Raw genomic sequence first — 18,730 nt, 5'->3', positions numbered from 1 at the left:
AACAAAACAAAGAAGTACACTGCAACTCTGAACCCTTGGACCTCTACTAGTAGTCTTCAATATGTTGTCTGAGACAGCTGCGGTTGAAATTAAACAGCCATGTGTTAAGCCCATCAGGGAAACTTTATTTATATAAACACAATTAATTTGCTCCCTGTGACTTAATGCCCTTTCTTGTAAACATTATACAGTGCATTTAGCAATGACAGCCAACAAAGGAAGTCCCTAAGCCATTTTCACTTATCTCATAACCTCAAGAAACACAAGTAATTATTGATCTTCTCACACACTGAGTCTCATATTCCAGGCAACTTTCCCATCCTCCATTCTTGAGTTTAACTTATGACAAAACTAGAAGCCGGAATTTTACAGAGTTTTCTGTCAATGTCCTTCTGTGTAGTATGGAATATGGTTTGAGTAAGAAGGCTGCTTGACATATTACAAAATGCTTGCATTAAGACCACATTGGTCTGCCCCAACCTGGTACTTTCCAAAATTCCTGATCATTGATCATACTAACTTGGGCTCATAGGAACTGAAGTCCCAAACATCCCCAAAGGGAAGACTCTTGTATACAAAGCCACACAGTTACTGTGCAGAAGAGCAAACAAGACACTTATAGATATCTGTGTTACCTAGTGCATAGGGTGCATCTACATTGTAGAATTATTGCAGTTCGACACCAGTTTTGCTGCCATGGCTTAATGCTATGGAATTCTAGGAGCTGCAGTTTTACAGGGTCTTAGCTTCCCTGCCAAAGAGTGCTGGTGCCTCACCAAATTGCAAATCCCATGACTGGCAGTTAGAGTGGTGTCAAACTGCATTCATTCTTCTGTGTACATGCACCCATGAACAATTGATATAAGAGACTACTAGATACAAATTCCCAGTATGTATGATGACGTCCAACACATGCAAATCTGAAAGTGCATAAAGTGACCAAACCTCTGGGCTTTTACTCGCATGGGGTTCACAACCGGCATCTCCTACAGCAGCCATCCTTTTTTTTTTTCTCTTTCTGACAATACATATGAAACAGCACCAGCGGGATCTGGATGACCAAAATCTTTCTATTAGTGCTTTTAGTTTCCTGAAATGATCAGAAGCATTGTGCGAAATTCAAGACAGATCAAGCTAAGTTAAGGTTGTCACTATAGTTGTCTTAAGTCCAAAGCAAGGAATAGTTATTGCTATTCAATTACTTTTCTGGATCACGAGGACACATCAAAGTCAAAAGTAAGGTTATATGTCAGAATAATGTGGAGTTGTTCCACATCCTAGTTTCCGTACAAATGATTTTTATTGTGATTTTCTCAACGAACAAACAAATAAACAAACAAACATACATCAAGAACAAAACATTGTGATCCTACCACCATAGTCGTGTGTGTAACCGATTTGGCAGGCAGGGGGGAGGGGGGTGGGGGGGGGGGATGGGGCATGGGTGTGTGGGTTGACTTCCATTTTTGAGTCTTCTTCCATCTATTAATCAATCTTTGCTTACTCGTATCTTATTCTTTAAATAGTCCTCAAAATTAGTCCAGTCAGTAGCTTTCACAGCTGTTCCGTTCGCGCTCTTGATCAAGAAGGATAATTGGTCCATATTTTTGATTTCCAGTAGCTTTTCTAACCATAGTTCCTTTGTTGGTATTTGGGCGGACTTCCAAAGTCTAGCGACCACAAGTCTTGCTGCGGTAATAAAGAGGGTAAAGAGTTTATCTATATTGGGGTCAATCTTATCACACGGGTCATATAAACCTAGTAAGAGCAATTCTGGTTTTTTATCAAATTTAGTTTTCAGTATTGTATTACTCTCTTCTAAGACTACATTCCAAAATTTTTCTAATTTCTTACACTTCCACCACATATGGAAGTAGGATCCTATCTGGGTTTTACATCTCCAACATCTATTACTCATATTTTTGTACATTAGGCCGATCTTTTTTGGTGTTAGGTACCACCTATGTATCTGTTTGAGCCAATTTTCCTTCAAATCTACAGAATATGTATACTTAATTTTTTTATTCCAAATGGTTTCCCATTCATACATCTGAATAGGTCTTTCTATGTTCCTTGCCCATAGTATCATTGAATTTGTTACTATCACACTTTCTGTGTCCCAAGATAATAAGTTGTTATACATTATACTTATGTTTTTCTTATTTGTAAGCATGAATTTGTCCCAGAATCCCTGATCCTGCTCAAAGCCCACCAGATTGTCTCTTTTATAGGCCTCTTTAATTTGGAAGTATTGGTACCATGACACGTTTTTGTTTATTTCTTGAATCGATGCTAATTCCTTTAATTTTGGGGAATTTTTTTCTCTTTATCTATGATTAGTAATTCTCTATATGTAGGCCACTTTCTCCACCCTAATAATCTTCTGTGGTTGGCTTCTACTGGAGATAACCAAAGCGGGGTTTTAGTATAATACCTACATTTGTACTTTTCCCATATTCTCAGAAGGGCAGATCTTATAAAATGATTACCAAATTGCTTCTCAATCTTTGCTTTCTCATACCATAAATACCCGTGCCAGCCTTTTCTCAAATCATGGCCTTCCAAATTTAGAATCTTAAGTTTTTCTAATTTAGTCCAGTCTCTTAACCAACAAAGAGCGCATGCGTCATGATACAATTTGAGGTCTGGTACCTCTAATCCCCCTCTGTTCTTCCGTGAGATCATCGTACTGTATTTTATCCTTGCTTTTTTGTTCTTCCAAACGAATCTCATAACTTCTTTTTGCCAATCTTTGAATAATTTTGTGCTTCTTATAATTGGTATATTTTGGAAAAGGTAAAGTAATTTTGGGAGAATATTCATTTTTATTACTGCTATTCGTCCCATTAATGAGATATTTAAATATTTCCATTTTTCCAAATCGCTTTTAATTTCCTTCCAAATTCTGGTGTAATTTAAATCGAGTAACTGGTTATTCTTTGCTGATATCCAAATCCCTAGGTATTTTATTTTAGATGGTGTTTCCAGGCCTAAGCTGTTCTGTAGTTCTTTTTGTCTCTTTTTAGATATATTTTTAGTAAGAATCGTTGTTTTCTCTTTGTTGATTTTGAGGCCGGCAACCTTTCCAAATTCTTCGATTTTCAAGATCCACTTTTGAGTGTTCTGAATTGGGTTTTCTATGATGCAAATAATATCATCCGCAAAGGCCCGGTATTTATAGTCTTGTTTGTCTAATCTAATGCCTTGCAAGTTTGTATCTTTTTTAATTGCTTTCAGGAGGATCTCTAAGGCCATAATGAATATTAACGGCGAGAGAGGGCAACCTTGTCTCGTTCCTTTACTAATTTTAATTTTATTCGTTTCTTGCCCGTTAATTTGTATTCTCGCCCATTGGTCTTCGTAGATACTATTGATAGCGTTTTGGATTTGGATACCTAGGTCTACTTCTTGGAATAACAATTTAAAAAATGTCCAATTCAAATTATCAAAGGCTTTCTCTGCATCAACAGAAAGAAAACCCACTTCTCTTTGATTGTGTTGTTCATAAAATTCCACGGCATCTATAATTATTCTTACGTTATCATTAATAGTTCTGGAGGGGAGGAAACCTGTTTGGTCTTCTCCTATCCATCCATCCAAAAAATCTTTGAGTCTATTGGCCAGGATTTTTGTAAAGATTTTATAATCAGTATTTAAAAGCGATATAGGTCTATAGTTCCTGACCTCAGACCGGTCTACACCTTCTTTAGGTATCATTGTTATAATTGCCTCCTTCCATGATTCGGGAATGACTTGGTCTTGAAGTGCCTGATTCATTATTTTTTTTAGGAATAGGATCACTTCCGGTTGCTCTAGTTTGTAAAAACCTGCTATAAAACCATCTGGACCTGGCGTTTTATTACTGTCCAAGCTTTTTATTGCCTTGCAGATTTCTTTTTCTGATATTTCCCTATTAAGGTCCAATCTTTGTTCATCTGAGATTTTCTCCAGTTTTTGCTTACCTAAATACTCTGTTATAGACTCTGGATTTATACTATCTTTAGAATATAGATTCTCATAAAATTTTTGAAAAGCCTCTCTTATTTCCTTATCCGAATTTACTATTTTCCCCTCAATTTTAATTTTTGTGATTTGTCTATTTTGTTTCTTCTTTCTTATTAATCTGGCGAGCCACTTCCCTGGTTTATTTGCGTTATCAAACGCTTGTTGCTTAACCCATTTAATTTGTTTGGCCACCTCTTCTAGATCCCGTTTTTCTTTCATTTTAAGTAAGAGCGCTAGGTTTTTTTTTAACTCCTGATTCTTGGGGTTGGTTTTTAATTCTTTTTCTTTTCCCTCAATTTCTTTGTTCAATCTGCTCCATTCTAAATCTTTTTGCTTCCTTTTACTAGAGTTTAATTGTATAAAAAAACCCCTTGCTACTGCTTTGTATGCATCCCACACCGTTTGGGGACTTGTTTCCCCGTTATCGTTTATACTGAAATACTCTCTGGTCATAGCCTTAATTTTGTCAATGTCATGTTCCTTTTTGAGTAGGTTTTCATTTAGCCTCCACTTTTTGGGCACATACCTCTTGTTTATTACCATTATTAGTGGGCAGTGATCTGATAATTCTCTAACTAGTATGTCTATGTAGGATATTGTTGTCAGCAATGATTTGGAGGTCCAGATCATATCGATTCTGGACCATGCTTGGTGCCTGTTTGAGAAATGTGTGTAATCCTTTCTCTTTGGGTTCAATTCTCTCCACGGATCTATTAAATCATATTCATCCTTTACTGCTATAAGATTTTTTGGGAGGGAAGATGTCCCCTTCATTTTCTTCGATTTAGTTGTTTTATCTAATTCTGTATCTAAAACTCCATTAAAATCTCCAAGGAGTATCATATGGTCAAATTCTGTCTTATCAATGTTTTCTCTCAATATTTTGGAGAATTTTGTTTTGGAACCATTAGGTGCGTAGATATTACAGATCAATATTTTTTCCTTTCCAAAATCTATGGTTACCGCAATTACCCTACCTTCATTGTCTTTAAATGCTTCTTTAGCTGGAAAGTTATCATCTACATATAAAACTACCCCTCTTTTCTTTGCATTATCTGCCGCAATAAAAGATTGGCCTAGATAGCCCTTGTTTAGAAGTTTTATATGCTTGAGGTCAATATGTGTTTCTTGTATTGCTATAATATTGTATTTTTCTTTTCTTAATTTGTTAAATAATCTATTCCGTTTATTCGGCGAATTTAACCCATTAACATTATTGGAGAAACATTTTAATTGGCAACTAACTTTACTCATCTCTATGGGTTCTTTCCTCTTCCTGTTGTTCTCCCACATCCGAGTCCTCCTGATCTGTATTCAAATCCAATTCGGCCACTGTTGGGTCGTTTTGTTTGGGTGAGTCGAATCTTCTTTTCTTCGTTTCTTTCGGGTTTTTACCGCTGCCTGATGATGACGATGCTCTGTTTACGTTGACATCTTTCTTTAGTATTCTAAAGAAGTCTTTTGCTTCTTCTTCCGTAGTTATCCAAATCTTATCATCTTTGTATGTTGCCATTAGGCCTTCATATTTCTCCCATCTGTATTTAATTTGTCTCCTCTTCAGTTCATCTGTGAGGAAGTAGTATTTTCTTCTTCTGTTTAGCGTTGACTTTGGGTATTCCTTTAAAATAATCACTTTTCTCTCTTTGTACCAAATTGGGTTCCTGGCATTTCTTTTTAACACTTCATCACGTGTAGTTTTTTTCAGAAAGTGGACAATAACATCCTTAATTGCTTTGTTTTTTTTAGTAAAATTTGACTGCACCCTATAAACCCTATCTATTTGCCCACAGGCCTCTTGCTCGGTACATTGTAGGAGTTGGGCTGTTAGTTGTGTTATCACCCATCCTATGTTCTCATTCTCTTCTTCTTGCACATTTCTGTATCTCAATTGGGATTCTAAGGCTTGAAATTCTAATCTTTCCTGTATTTTTTCCAACTTGGATCCCTTTTCTTCTATGGATTCAATCTTTTCCTGTAATTTACTTTGGGTTTTATCAATCCTTCTATTTGTTATTTTCAAATCACATATGTCATTTGAGTTTTTTATAATTTCTTTCTTCATTACGCCAATCTCCTCTCTCCATTCTCTCTTTAAGTCTGCCATTTCTTCCTGAAATGTTTTATATTGCAAGTCTTGTTTCTTTGCTATCATTTGGACCTCATTCTGTAGTAGGTCCTGCTTCTCCGAGATTTTCTTAATCTCTCTTAAAATGTCTTTTAGACCCCCCTCCTCTGGGAGAGAGGACCTTCTTACATTTATTCTAGAATCCATTTTATCTTTCTCTAATTTCCACTTGGGGGTTGTCATTGCCGGGTTTAGTGGTTTAGTGGTTGTTAAGGACACAAATGGGACTGTGTATATCCGTTCTGTTACCCTAAAGTGTATAGATGACGAAGGGTCTACCACTCGATTATTTAATTAACAATTATATACAACATGCGGCCGGTTATTACTGAGAAAGTAGGATGGGCAGCCCCCCTTCTTTTCTTCTTACCGGTCTTCCGTTTGCCTTAGTTATGGGCCGCTCCTTTTGTTTGCTGTTTCGCCCTCTATTTCTCTGTACCTTCCGCGGTTCAGTAGATCCCCGCCGTGGGAGACGGCACTATGGTACTTAATTTGCTTCCATTATCTATAAATTAACTGAGATTTGCGTTGTGCCACACTAAATGGAGTCCTCACAGGAACATTCACCCCTCCTGGGTTCCTTCCTGTCTCTTCCGGGTCTTTGGAGGTTGCGCTTGCGTCAGAACCCACTTCCTGCAGATTGTTTAAAGAAGGCACTCTCTAGACTAAACAATATGGCGCCAAGGACACCGCAGCTTTTCCAAACGGCACGGATCCTCGTGGGACCTCTCCACTCCGCCTCTGCGACTCTGCAACTCTTACCCCACGGACTCCTCAGTCGCTTCCCCTTCTCTCGTCTGGCACGGAACCGCACAGGTTATTTTATTTATTATGAGTTGTTTGCTAGATTCTTAAATTGCTGGCTACCTCTTTCGGCGCTCCCGCTCGTCAAATCGCCGGCTACTGAGTTTTAAATAGTAATCGTTGTCTCGGACTATTATCTTGTGGTAGCTCTCAGCTACCCTTGTTCTCTGTTGGTTGAAAATGCCGTGACTAGGCTGGCAGATAGTGCAGGCTTGTTCCCGCTTCCCGCTTGTCGACCCGCCGATCTCGGCTCCCCGGACCCACTAGAACCTCACCCTTGAGGGGCGAGGGTCGTTGGGGCCGTCGGAGTTGCCGATGGAACCAGCGTCTCTTCCCCAATCAATCCAAGGGAGGAGAGGGAGCTTACAGCTCTACCAGGTCAGTTAAGCGGTTGGTTCAGCCAGAGCCCTGGTCGAACCCAGCCTGTCGCCATTGTCACGCCACCGGAGGTCCCACATCCTAGTTTCCAGAGTGGCAGAAAGCAAGCTTGCTCCCTCATCCCTATGACTTCCCCTCACATATTTATACATGGCTCTTATCATATCTCCTCTCAGCCTTCTCTTCTGCAGGCTAAACATGCCCAGCTCCTTCAGCCACTCCCCATAGGGCTTGTTCTCCAGACCCTTGATCATGTGAGTCACCCTCCTCTGGACACATTCCAGCTTCTCAACATCTCCCTTCAACTGCAGTGCCCAGAACTGGACACAGTATTCCAGGTGTGGCCTGACCAAGGCACAATAGAGGGGTAGCATGACTTCCCTGGATCTAGACTAAACACTATCTTTTCTTCTTATTTGTTAGACTTTTATCCTTTTTTATCTGAATAGCATACTTTGTGCAACTGTGGCTGATGCTCAAGGTATCAGGCTGGCCAACATTATCAGAGGCTGGCCTTTTATCAGAAGCTGCCCTTTGTTACACTCAGCTTAACAACACCAGGGCTGTGACCTCACAAAGGGAATATTCAGTCTCAGGATATGGCTCTGAAACTGCACGGGATAGCCCCAACCTAGCAACTGCACTTGTAGAGATAATCTACTGTTTTGCTTCAGTTTTAACAAGGGTATAACAAAAGGGCCAATAGGCTGTCAGCACATTTATTTATTGTCAATATATTTTTAACTCAAGGGCAAAGCACCTTGCAGCTTCTTAAATCTCAGAGGCCAAATAGCTTGGCCATGTTTTGGATGCCACCATATTAAATCGATAAGCACAGATAATGCATAAAGCTTTCTGTATAAAGCTCAAATATAAAAAAATCAGAAAAGCAAGGTCTGCCTTTCTGTCAGCATGAGCAAGAGGGAAAGGGGATGGCAGCACTGGTTTATGTGGATGGCAACCCTGTTTTCTTTGGAGCAGGTCATCTACACTCTGCCTGAAGCATAGGGCTGCTCCAAAGTATTGGTGAAACCTTGAAACATTTCAATGGGGGTGAAAAATATTTAGCCCAGTTAAGCACTGTAAGGCCCCATCTACATTGCCATATAAAATCCAGATTATCCACTTTGAACTGGATTATATGGCAGTGAAGACCAATATAATCAAGTTCAAATCTGACAATGTGGATGATCTGCTTTGATAATCTGGATTATATGGTAGTGTTGATCCAGCCTCAGTCTCTGGACATTATTTAAACACTCAGGAGTGACTTCTGGTCCACTTCAGGTTTTAGGACTAGTATAAACAAACGCTCAGAAAGTTTGATATAAGTGACTAGGGCCAATCCACTCTGCCATATAAAATCCAGATTATCAGCTTTCAACTGTATTTAATGGCAGTGTAAACTCATACTATCCAGTTCAAAGCAGTTAACCTGGATGATATGGCAGCGTAGATACAGCCTAAATGTCCACATCAAGATGATATATAAGGTAATATAACATAACAGGAAATATAACGTATTTAGGATTTATACCTTTTTCTCCGGGAGGGCCAACTCGTCCTGGGCGGCCTGGGGCACCCTTCTCCCCCTTTTCTCCAGCTTCCCCTAGGATGTGGTGAAATGCAAAATGAAATAAACAAAATATGCTTTATTCCTTATTCAAGCACACAGATTGATTTGGAGTGAATCCAGTGTCATCCTCACTCTATCTTGTCCTTTCATGATGTCCACCAGAGAATATCTGTATATGGGAATCTCTCCATTGAGCCTTGGTGGAGGAAATTTGCTCAGCAATCTCAGGACCCTTCTACACTGCCATATAAAATCCAGATTATCTGCTTTGAACTGGATTATATGGCAGTGTAGACTCATATAATCTAGTTCAAAGCAGATAATATGCATTATCTGCTTTGATAATCTGGATTATATGGCAGTGTAGATCTAGCCTCAGTTTTCAAAATATACCCATCTTTTATGAGAAAAGGCAGATTTTCCAGAAAGAAGGAGATTGAGATCATTGAAACACAGGGCTCTTCCACAAAACCATATAACCCAGAACATCAAGGCAGAAAATCCCACAATATCTGCTTTGAAGTGGGTTATCTGAGTGCACTGCCATATATTCCAGTTCAGAGCAGATAATGTGGGATTTTATTCATCTGTATGGAAGGGTACTCCCGGACTACCCCGTAGTGAGTCCTCACAGGCCTGGTACCCCATTAGACCCAGGCCTTTCAGGAAGGCCTGGATCGAATGGGGTTTAATTAGTTCGGATCAAACCAGGAGGCATCATTTGAATGCCTCCGGTACAACCAAAACAGGTCTCGGTTTAAAGGTCTGTCTGCATGTGCCCTTCATTAATATGTGGATTTGACATACCGCACCAACAGGCGTTCCCAATACTGTTTACTTTTGTACTAAGGCAGCTTCAGGCTGCATGTGCACTGTAGAATTAATGGAGTTTAACATCACTTTAATTGCCATGGCTCAATACTATGCAATCATGGGAGCTGTAGTATGGTGCTGCCCCCACAGTGTTTGGAAGAAAAGGCTAAAGATTAGGATTTCTCCAGACTACTATGACTCAAGTCTGCATAAGACTACCATGGCTCAATGCTATGGAATCTTGTTATTTGTAGTTTTACAAGATCCTGAGCCTTCTCTACCAAAGTGTGCTGGTTCCTCACCAAATTACCACTTCTATAGCATTGAGACCTGGAATTTAAAGTGTGTCATACTGCATTCATCCCACAGTGCAGATTCATCCTCAAACTGGTTGAACCCTCTGTCCTCTTCAAATATAGTTCTGTGTAAATGGAACATTGCTGGACTGAAGGTCAACTGTGACCAGTAGTGCTGTGGAATTCGAACAGGCACGAATGGAGGGTGAAAGGAAGAAAGGCTTCAAGAGGAAGGCACGTCAAGCCAACTCTGACCGGGACCGCCTTCCATCTGGAAACTATTGTCCTCACTATGGAAGAACATGCAGGTCAAGAATAGGTCTTTACAGTCATCTACAGACCCATTGCCAAGACCCTACACTTGGAAGGCAATCATACTCAGCCACAAGTGATCGCCGATGATGATGATGATGATTTCTGTGCAGAGTGAGAGGGAATCTCAACAAACTATGTTCCCCGATTGGACAAATTCATAAGTATGGCACAAACACAACATAAGCCTGTGGTGTATGTATGCACATGAGAATTAGAATGGTGCTTTCAATGTTGGACTAGGGCTCTACTTCAGTGTCACCTCAGACACAGAAACGCACAGGTCGGCTTTGGGCAAGTCACATTTTTTCCATCTCAAAGGAAGGCAAAGACAAACCCACTCTGAACAAATTTTGCCAAGAAAACACTGTAATAGCTTTGCCCTAGGCTCACCATTAAGTCAGAAATACAGTAGAGTCTCACTTATCCAAGATAAACGGGCCGGCAGAAGGTTGGATAAGTGAATATCTTGGATAATAAGGAGGGATTAAGGAAAAGCCTACTAAACATCAAATTAGATTATGATTTTACAAATTAAGCACCAAAACATCATGTTATACAACAAATTTGACAGAAAAAGTAGTTCAATACGCAGTAATGTTATGGGGTAATTACTGTATTTACGAATTTAGCACCAAAATATCATGATATATTGAAAACATTGACTACAAAAATGCCTTGGATAATCCAGAACCTTGGATAAGTGAGACTCTACTGTAATGTGAAGAGAGAGAAGGGAGACTGGATATGCCCAGGAATAAGCATACACTTTGCTAATGATGCCACTGAAGTTGGGCCCCCGGTGGTGCAGCGGATTAAATCACTGAGCTGCTGAACTTGCTAACCGAAAGGTTGGCGGTTCGAATCTGGGGAGCAGGGTGAGCTCCCACTGTTAGCCCCAGCTTCTGCCAACTAAGCAGTTTGAAAATATACAGATGTGAGTAGATCAATAGGTACTGCTCTGGCAGGAAGGTAACAGTGCTCCATGCAGTCATGCCAGCCACATGACAGATGTTTCTACAGACAACGCCCAGCAATTTGGCTTAGAAATGGAGATGAGCACAAACCCTCAGAGTCAGGCATGACTAAAATCAATGTCAGGGGAAAACCTTTACCAGAGCCGGCCCAAGATAATTTTCAAGTGTAAGCGAATAGAAATTTTGGTGCCCCCCCCCCCACACACACACACACACACACACCAAACCACATGAACGGGCCAGCAGAGCATTGGATAAGCAAAAATATTGGATAATATGAAGGGCAAGTGTGAATAACTGCAGTTGATCACCTTGATTAGCATAGAATAGCCTTGCTAGACATTGTTATGGTTATTGTGCATTATTCCTAGCAGTGCAATAATTGAGGACTTTTTAAGTATTGACCACTGGACTGATTCTGGACTATGATTTTGAACTTATGTGGTTGTAATTGTTGTTTTTAGTAGTTTTTGTTTTAATGTTTGAGTTTAATTGTCATTATATTATTGGAATTTGTATGTCGGCCATCGAATTGTTGCCAGTTGTGAGGCCACCCTGAGTCCTCTTCGGGTGAGAAGGGCATGACAGAAGTATGGGAAATAAATAAATAAATAAATAGTTAAAAAAAAGGACAGTAAAAATAGAACACTCAAAAACAGGGGAATTCCAAACATGAAACAATCAGGGCCAGCTAACACCTCTCAACAAAGATATACAAACCCCACTTGCTTAGTTTCCAACAGACCTCACAACCTCTGAGGTTGCCTGCCATAGATGTGGCCCTCCTCTGGACACTTTCCAGCATTATTTGGCAGAGAAGGAGAAAGAATTTGGGCCCTTCCACACAGCTCTATAACCCAGGATATCAAGGCAGGATAACCCACATTATTGTCTGAATCCTTACTGCCATATATCCCAGTTCAAAGCAGGTAATGTGGGTTATTTGTTTGAAGCCATTCTTCCAAGTTCTAGTCTCCAAGGCAGAAGACAACAAGCTTGCTCCCTCCTCCCTATGACTTCCTCTCACATAATTATACATGATGAGGAAATTCCCAGCTTGATTTCGTCCCCGCAGGCTATATGATTATGTGGGATGCAGGACTTCTTTGGGGTCAGAAACACCATTTCCCGCCAAAGGGAAGGGGATGGGGTCTCAGAAACATAACACATGGGCAAGTAGGAACACATAGACAAGAAACACTGAGCTTTTAGGGCAATTTTATATACATGAGAGATGTAGTTTCCCAAAGTACCCTAGCAAGCCAGACTCCTTGGCACATAAATCCTGGGGGACTCTAAAGAGAGGGATGAAGGAAGGAATGTCCCCAAGTTTGGGAAGGCCAGGATGGCCCTGATAGAGGAAAAAGATGAACTGATTGCAAGAGAGTGAATAAGTATAAGTTCCGAATTGCTATTGTTACAGGGCAGTCGGTGGCTCCCAGAGAGAACACACCCCACTCAGAAAAAGGAGGCTGCGAGTTCGAATCCCGCACAGGGACAAAAATGTCAAAATCAGTTGGAAATGTTTTGCCAGAGAAGGCGAGGCTTGACAGCTCGATTTATTTATTTACTACATTTATATGCTGCCCTTTTCACCCCAAAGGGAACTCAGAGCAGCTTACAAATTACATTCACATACAATACATTATATTATTAGCATAGTAAAATAATAGTATTAAATTACTATATTGTACTAAATCATTACATTGTAATATTATTAGTAATATTACATTTAATATATAATATATAATTAAAATTATTAAATTGTATTATTATCAGTATTATATTGTAATAATAAATAAATAAATAAAGTATTATTATTATTATTCTTAGAAGATAAAGGGAAAAGATGAATGATTACAAGAGAGTGAATAAGTATAAGTTCCGAACTGCTATTGTTACAGGGCAGTCGGTGGCTCCCAGAGAGAGCACACCACACTCAGAACCAAGAGGCTGCGAGTTCAAATCCCACTCAGGGACAAAAATGTCAAAATCAGCTGGAAAAAGGCACGGAGGGTACGGGGCGCACGGAGAGCTGCCAAGGCACATGTTTTGCCCGAGAGCGCCCCCCGTCGACGTGCGCCCAACTCCGAGGCGTAATTGGCGTCCCATGTTGGACCAGCCCTGACCTTTACCTTATGTCAATGATAACCTTTACTGTTTTTATGGTCATGAACTTTTGTATAAGGTATTGTGTGGGGTAGACTCAAAAGGTTATGGAATTGCCTTACAATAGATGATGACAAGATTATCAAGGTGACAGGTAACAAGAATATCAATGCAAAATGATGCAATCATAACTAGGAGATAAAAATTAAAGACATTCAGTAACAACAACCTAATCTGCATTTGCTGAAATACCAAAGCATAAATATTTTGCAATAGATGTGAGAACAATGCAGGGCAATGACTTTTGATAGCAACACAACCACTCACCCATAATCCTTATTCAAATGACATTATCTGGTATCAAATGTGTTAATTAACTCCAGTTGTCTTTTTCGTTTTTCCTTCTTTTAAATACACTGATCTCAAGGTCAGAGGTGGGATATTCTGGCATGAGAGTTTCCACAAACTATTTTAACATGAAGAATGGGGCTAGAGGGCAATATGTTGATGACTGGCCAGAGCTAACCCTGGGGAGAATGACACTCTTGGGGAGTGTAAATATAAAACAATGTTTCACAGAAAGGCATGTTCTTGCTTTGTAATATCTTAAACATTACCAATCTCACTACAGATACATGTAGGGGTGTATCTACACTGTAGAATTAATGAAGTCTGATACTGTTTTAACCACCATGGTTCATATTGTGGAATCATGGCAGTCGTAGTTTTACATAGTCTTTACCCTTTATGCTTCAACAAACTACAAATCCCAGGATTCCAGAGTAGAGATATTTTCAGATTATCCCAAACCATCAGTGGTCATGAATATTGTTTTTAGGGTTTCCTGTTTCATGAGCCAAGAAACTTCCCAATTCCCTTACCAAATACACTTGTCTATCATCGTAGACCCTTTATCTGTATATCGCATTTCCTACAATGCATAGTTTAAACAACAAATAAAGAAATACAGTAACCATACTTGCAATTATAATACAAATAGATAATTTGGGGGACAGGAAACGTTTTGTAATGGTTAAAGAGCCAACAGAACAAACAAAAAACAGGATCTTATGCATTAATTTAGAGAGAGATCAATGTATTGTAGCACGGGGTTTTATGAATTATAATCCACCAGAAACATACGTACAATGCCATATTGTAGTATTAATACAGTTTGGCAACACTTTAACTTCCATGGCTCAATGCAGTTGTAGTTTGGTGAGGGATCAGCACTCTTTGGCAGAGAAAGCTAAAGATCTTGTAAAACTATGGTTTTCATGATTCCATAGTATGGAGCCATGGCAGTTAAAAACGTGTCGAACTGCATTACTTTCCGAATCATCCCTACTCTATAAAGATGCCACTGGAGTCCAGTCTAATTGCAACACAGTGTGAATTGGGGAATCACTGTAAACAAACAGGGAGACAGAAGGATGTATTGGTCATGGGAATAGAGAGACCCTTTACCTTTGAGGCCTGGAACCAGAATCTGCACCGAACAGGATTCATCCGCAATATGTTGAGCATATCCAGATCTTAACAGAGACAGGAATGTAAAGCTAATTACAGAGACCAAGAAAACCAGATCACTCCTCATAATGAGCATGTCCCTGACTCCTAAAGAAAAGAACGAATAAACAGTTAATTAGGATTCCAACAAGTTCCTGCAGTTGCAAAACAGTAAGCAGTCTTGCAAAAGTCAGAGTCAAGCACTTTATCCCATTCGTAGAGTTGTTGTTTTTTTAAGGTGTGCACTAGCTACCAGTATATGTGGAAATTTGGAAAATGTTGCCAGAAAAACTATTCCAAAGGATTCTCAAATTTCATCAGGCAAAAATGCAATAATCAGAACTGCAGGTATTCTACTTTTGTCCTCAAACCAGGAGAAGCCCAGTTTTTCGGTACCAGTGAAATGGAAACTTTTGGAAAGAGAAGGTTAGAGAAACGTAAGGGCTTTGAGGGAACAAAGACGAAGAGATGAGGTGGATCTCACAATACAAAGCATCAACACACTGAGTGGAGGGAAAAGATTGGCAAGCCATCTCTAAACCCAATAAATACATATTGTGGGGACGTTCAGCTCACAGCTCCTCTTGGGAAGCCAGGCTTGCATTTTCACAAACCCTGGGAGGGTTCAAATGAGGGGAAATAAAACAATTTAAAAAGAGATCCCAAGTACAAAAGCAGGAAAAGGAGAATCTGAAAATATAAAATGTTTGTGTCTTTTTATCAGTTGCTTGCTGACTTATGGCAATTGCATTGTTTTCTTAGGCAAAGAATCCACAGTGGTGGTTTTGCCAGTTCCTGCCTCTGAAATATAGCCTGCCAACAGCTTTTATTTTTTTTGTTGCTTCTCCTATTTTCAAAGAATAGAAGTCAAGTTACCCATTTCAAAAAAGTATAATAGAATAACCCATCAGCTATGGGAAAGTGAAAAGGCTTGCCAATACACACACACACACACAGATACAACAACAGAAATGTAAACTCTGGGCCTATCTATACAACTATATAATGCACTTTGAAACTGCATTGTATGGTCAGTGTAGACCAGTGGTTCCCAACCTTTAGTCCCACAGGTGTTTTGGACTTCTATTTCCAGAAATCCCAGCCATCTTACCAGCTGTTAGGAATTGTGGGAGCTGAAGTTTAAAACACCTGGAGGGCCACAGATGTAGATGATGCCTCTGTCTACAACTATCCTTTGCAAATAATTGATTATTCTCAGGGGATGAAAATATCCATGTACCTAGATTTTAAAATAAATTTAAAAAATATACATGCGATGACTGAGTCACGGGACCTTTCTGACTACCATGAGACCACTATAGTGTTGAGGTTTGGAGTTGGGTTGTAGCCAGGAGGACTTTGTGTAGATGCCTTATGTTTCTTGGCCCAATCGAAATCCCAGACCTCTCTATTCTTCCATATGAGCCAACTTCATTGACAACACTTTCTTTGAATCATGGTTCACTGAAGCACAAGATGGGACTCCCCCACACACACACACACACCTTTTGCTCCAGTACATTACCTTGCCATGGACATCATTTATTCCAATGTCAAAAATCAATAGATTGGAAGACTGAAAGAATACTTATCTTCCAACATGATAATTATTTTTAAGACTTTTTAAGTGGCAGAGATGGACAAATTGTGGGATATGGAGATTAAGTTTTATTGTTCATTTTTTATGCAAAAGTTAAAATGTTAGTTTGAATTTGTTTGGGTGTAGGAGCTGAGGGAGAAGGGATGGCTTAATGAATGGTTTTTCTTGCTTTCTCTCTCTCTCTACTGTAGTGTTTCTCTTCTTAAAAATTAATAACATTTTTGAGTGGGGGAAATGCTCTTTCTGGGGGAGAGTATGAATCTACCTGTTTTCTTTTCATGTGATTTCTACTCTGGTACCAAATTTTACATTCAAGAAGTAAGCCCAGGAATGCATGTACTTTGTGAACTAAAAGTAAATCTGTACAGGCATTGAGGACCACAGGTAACCAAATAGAGTGATTATTCTGCCTCTCCATTTAAAGGGGAAAAAAAGTCTTCTGATCCCTAATATATAAGCAGCTTTGAACAGCTTACCACAAGTATCCAAAAGATTAGAAAGAAGATTAATAAGTCAGACAAAGAAAATATGACTGCAGATAATCTAAAATGTGAATATGTAAACAATCTTAAATGTTTCCATTTCAGAGGAACGTGAGAGGATTTCCAATGCATGCCCAGTCTCCTGAACAAACAAAAAAGCCCTGAATTTGTAAGGTGGTATGTACAGATTATCCATCAATTATTGTTACTGATGCCTGTGTGTGTGAAGATAGTCTTTTAAAGGCAATCTGTCTTAACCTCTGGCAATACAAGAGTGAGAACCATATAAAACCCATCTGATGCCTCTTTCTGATGGTCTTTTGCAACACAGTAGAAAGAGAAAGACTGGATCTACATTGCCATGTAATGTAGTTTGGAACTGGGTAAAAATAAAGTAAATAAGTGAAGTAAATAAATAAATAAATAAAATATAATGCAGTTCAGTGCAGTTCAAACTACATTATATGGCAGTGTAGAGACAACCTGAGTGTAACTGTGAAATTAAATAGGATTTAGGATGTCTGAGGAAACAGGATTTAAACTTGCAGCCAAAACTGGAGCAGAAATACAAATTATTCTGGAACACAGAGCCCCATGACAAACCAAAATTAGCAGAAAGAATTGATTATTACAGAAAATACAGGAAATACAGAGATAAGAGAGGACCAGGCTCAGTCCACTTAAACAGAGATCTTGATGAAGGAGTCAGTGTACCGTACCAAGATTCAAAGCACCAAGCTTTTATCTTGAAGGCCCCATTGCCTTCTCCTTTATTTATGCATTGAGGTCTACATTCTGGAACTGAAAATGTCAAGGCTGAACCTTGATTTTAAGCTGAAAAAAACACATATTAAAATACTTACTCTTTTATTCCTGCTCAAACGATTTCTACCCAAATTGTGTAACTACATTTCTAAAATTATTTAGATGTTCTTCATCAATATAGATCCAACAGGTTATTGAATATAAAGATGATTACAATATTAGGTGTAAGACCCTTAAATATCCACTAGTTCCTGGTTATTATATCACTTCAATGCAAACAGACCTCTCACTGGTAGAAAATGACAAGAGACAACTTTCCCTTGATACCTGCCAAGATGCCACAGATTAAAACTGAGATACATGTGGCCGAGCAATAACGAAGTGTAGTCAAGATGACTAAAGATATTACGTAGAAATAACAAGCTAGGAAAGGCTGCAGCAGTTTGCTTTTGCTTGAGTCAATAGGGAAGGGCTTGACTCCCCCATCTTCTCTCCCTTGCTGACAAGCATAGACCAGTTCTCTACTTTGAACTCAGATCAAAGAAAATGAATTAAGAAGGAAAAGCTGAAAAAGTGGGAGAACAGATTACTTGGGATTGTCTCTGACAAACCAATATAGTTGGAGAGTATGTTATCTGCCTCATGCTTGTAGGATGTGGCAGTTGAGTCTTCTAAGTCCTTACTTACAGGAAGTGAAAGAAATCTGCCCCTCGGAAGGGAAACCCACTCCTGAGAGAGTTATTATCATGGGGAAAAGAAGCTTAATCACCAATTCTTGTTTTCACAAGCTGTTTTTTTCAAAATCCAGTTGTTACAGGGACAGAAAGTAACGGGGTCACAGGGGTGTGAAACCTTCCCTATAGTACCCAAATCTAAAATATAAACATTTTTGGGTGGAAATACATTTAAAATGTACCTGTTTCGACTTACATATAAATTCAGCTTAAGAACAAACTTACAGAACCTATCTTGTTCGTAA

General features: G+C 39.3%; 1 protein-coding gene across 6 annotated transcripts in view; it reads right to left on the bottom strand.

Moving 5' to 3' along the window:
- The window catches only part of colec11 (collectin subfamily member 11), a 31,363-nt gene that overhangs the window by 11,516 nt on the left and 1,117 nt on the right, over positions 1-18,730 (bottom strand). For 2 of the 6 annotated variants that reach the window (XR_010006926.1, XR_010006925.1), the window contains exons 1-2: positions 5,251-8,816; positions 1,505-1,689 (exon numbers count right to left, since the gene is read on the bottom strand). Coding sequence is in view for 4 of the 6 variants with exons in the window: in XM_008118767.3 (XP_008116974.2) it covers positions 8,850-8,921; positions 14,863-15,001 (211 nt within the window). In the remaining 2 variants the exon portion in view is untranslated. Of the gene's footprint in view, positions 1-1,504; positions 1,690-5,250; positions 8,817-8,849; positions 8,922-14,862; positions 15,013-18,730 lie in introns of those variants that run through there. The other 4 variants (XM_008118767.3, XM_003226068.4, XM_062983245.1 and 1 more) reach the window with 2 other exon arrangements.

Source organism: Anolis carolinensis, chromosome 1, assembly GCF_035594765.1.
Source record: "Anolis carolinensis isolate JA03-04 chromosome 1, rAnoCar3.1.pri, whole genome shotgun sequence".
Taxonomy (NCBI): domain Eukaryota; kingdom Metazoa; phylum Chordata; class Lepidosauria; order Squamata; family Dactyloidae; genus Anolis; species Anolis carolinensis.
The sequence above is the reverse complement of the archived record's forward strand: the minus strand, read 5'-3'. Positions and strand labels throughout refer to the sequence as shown.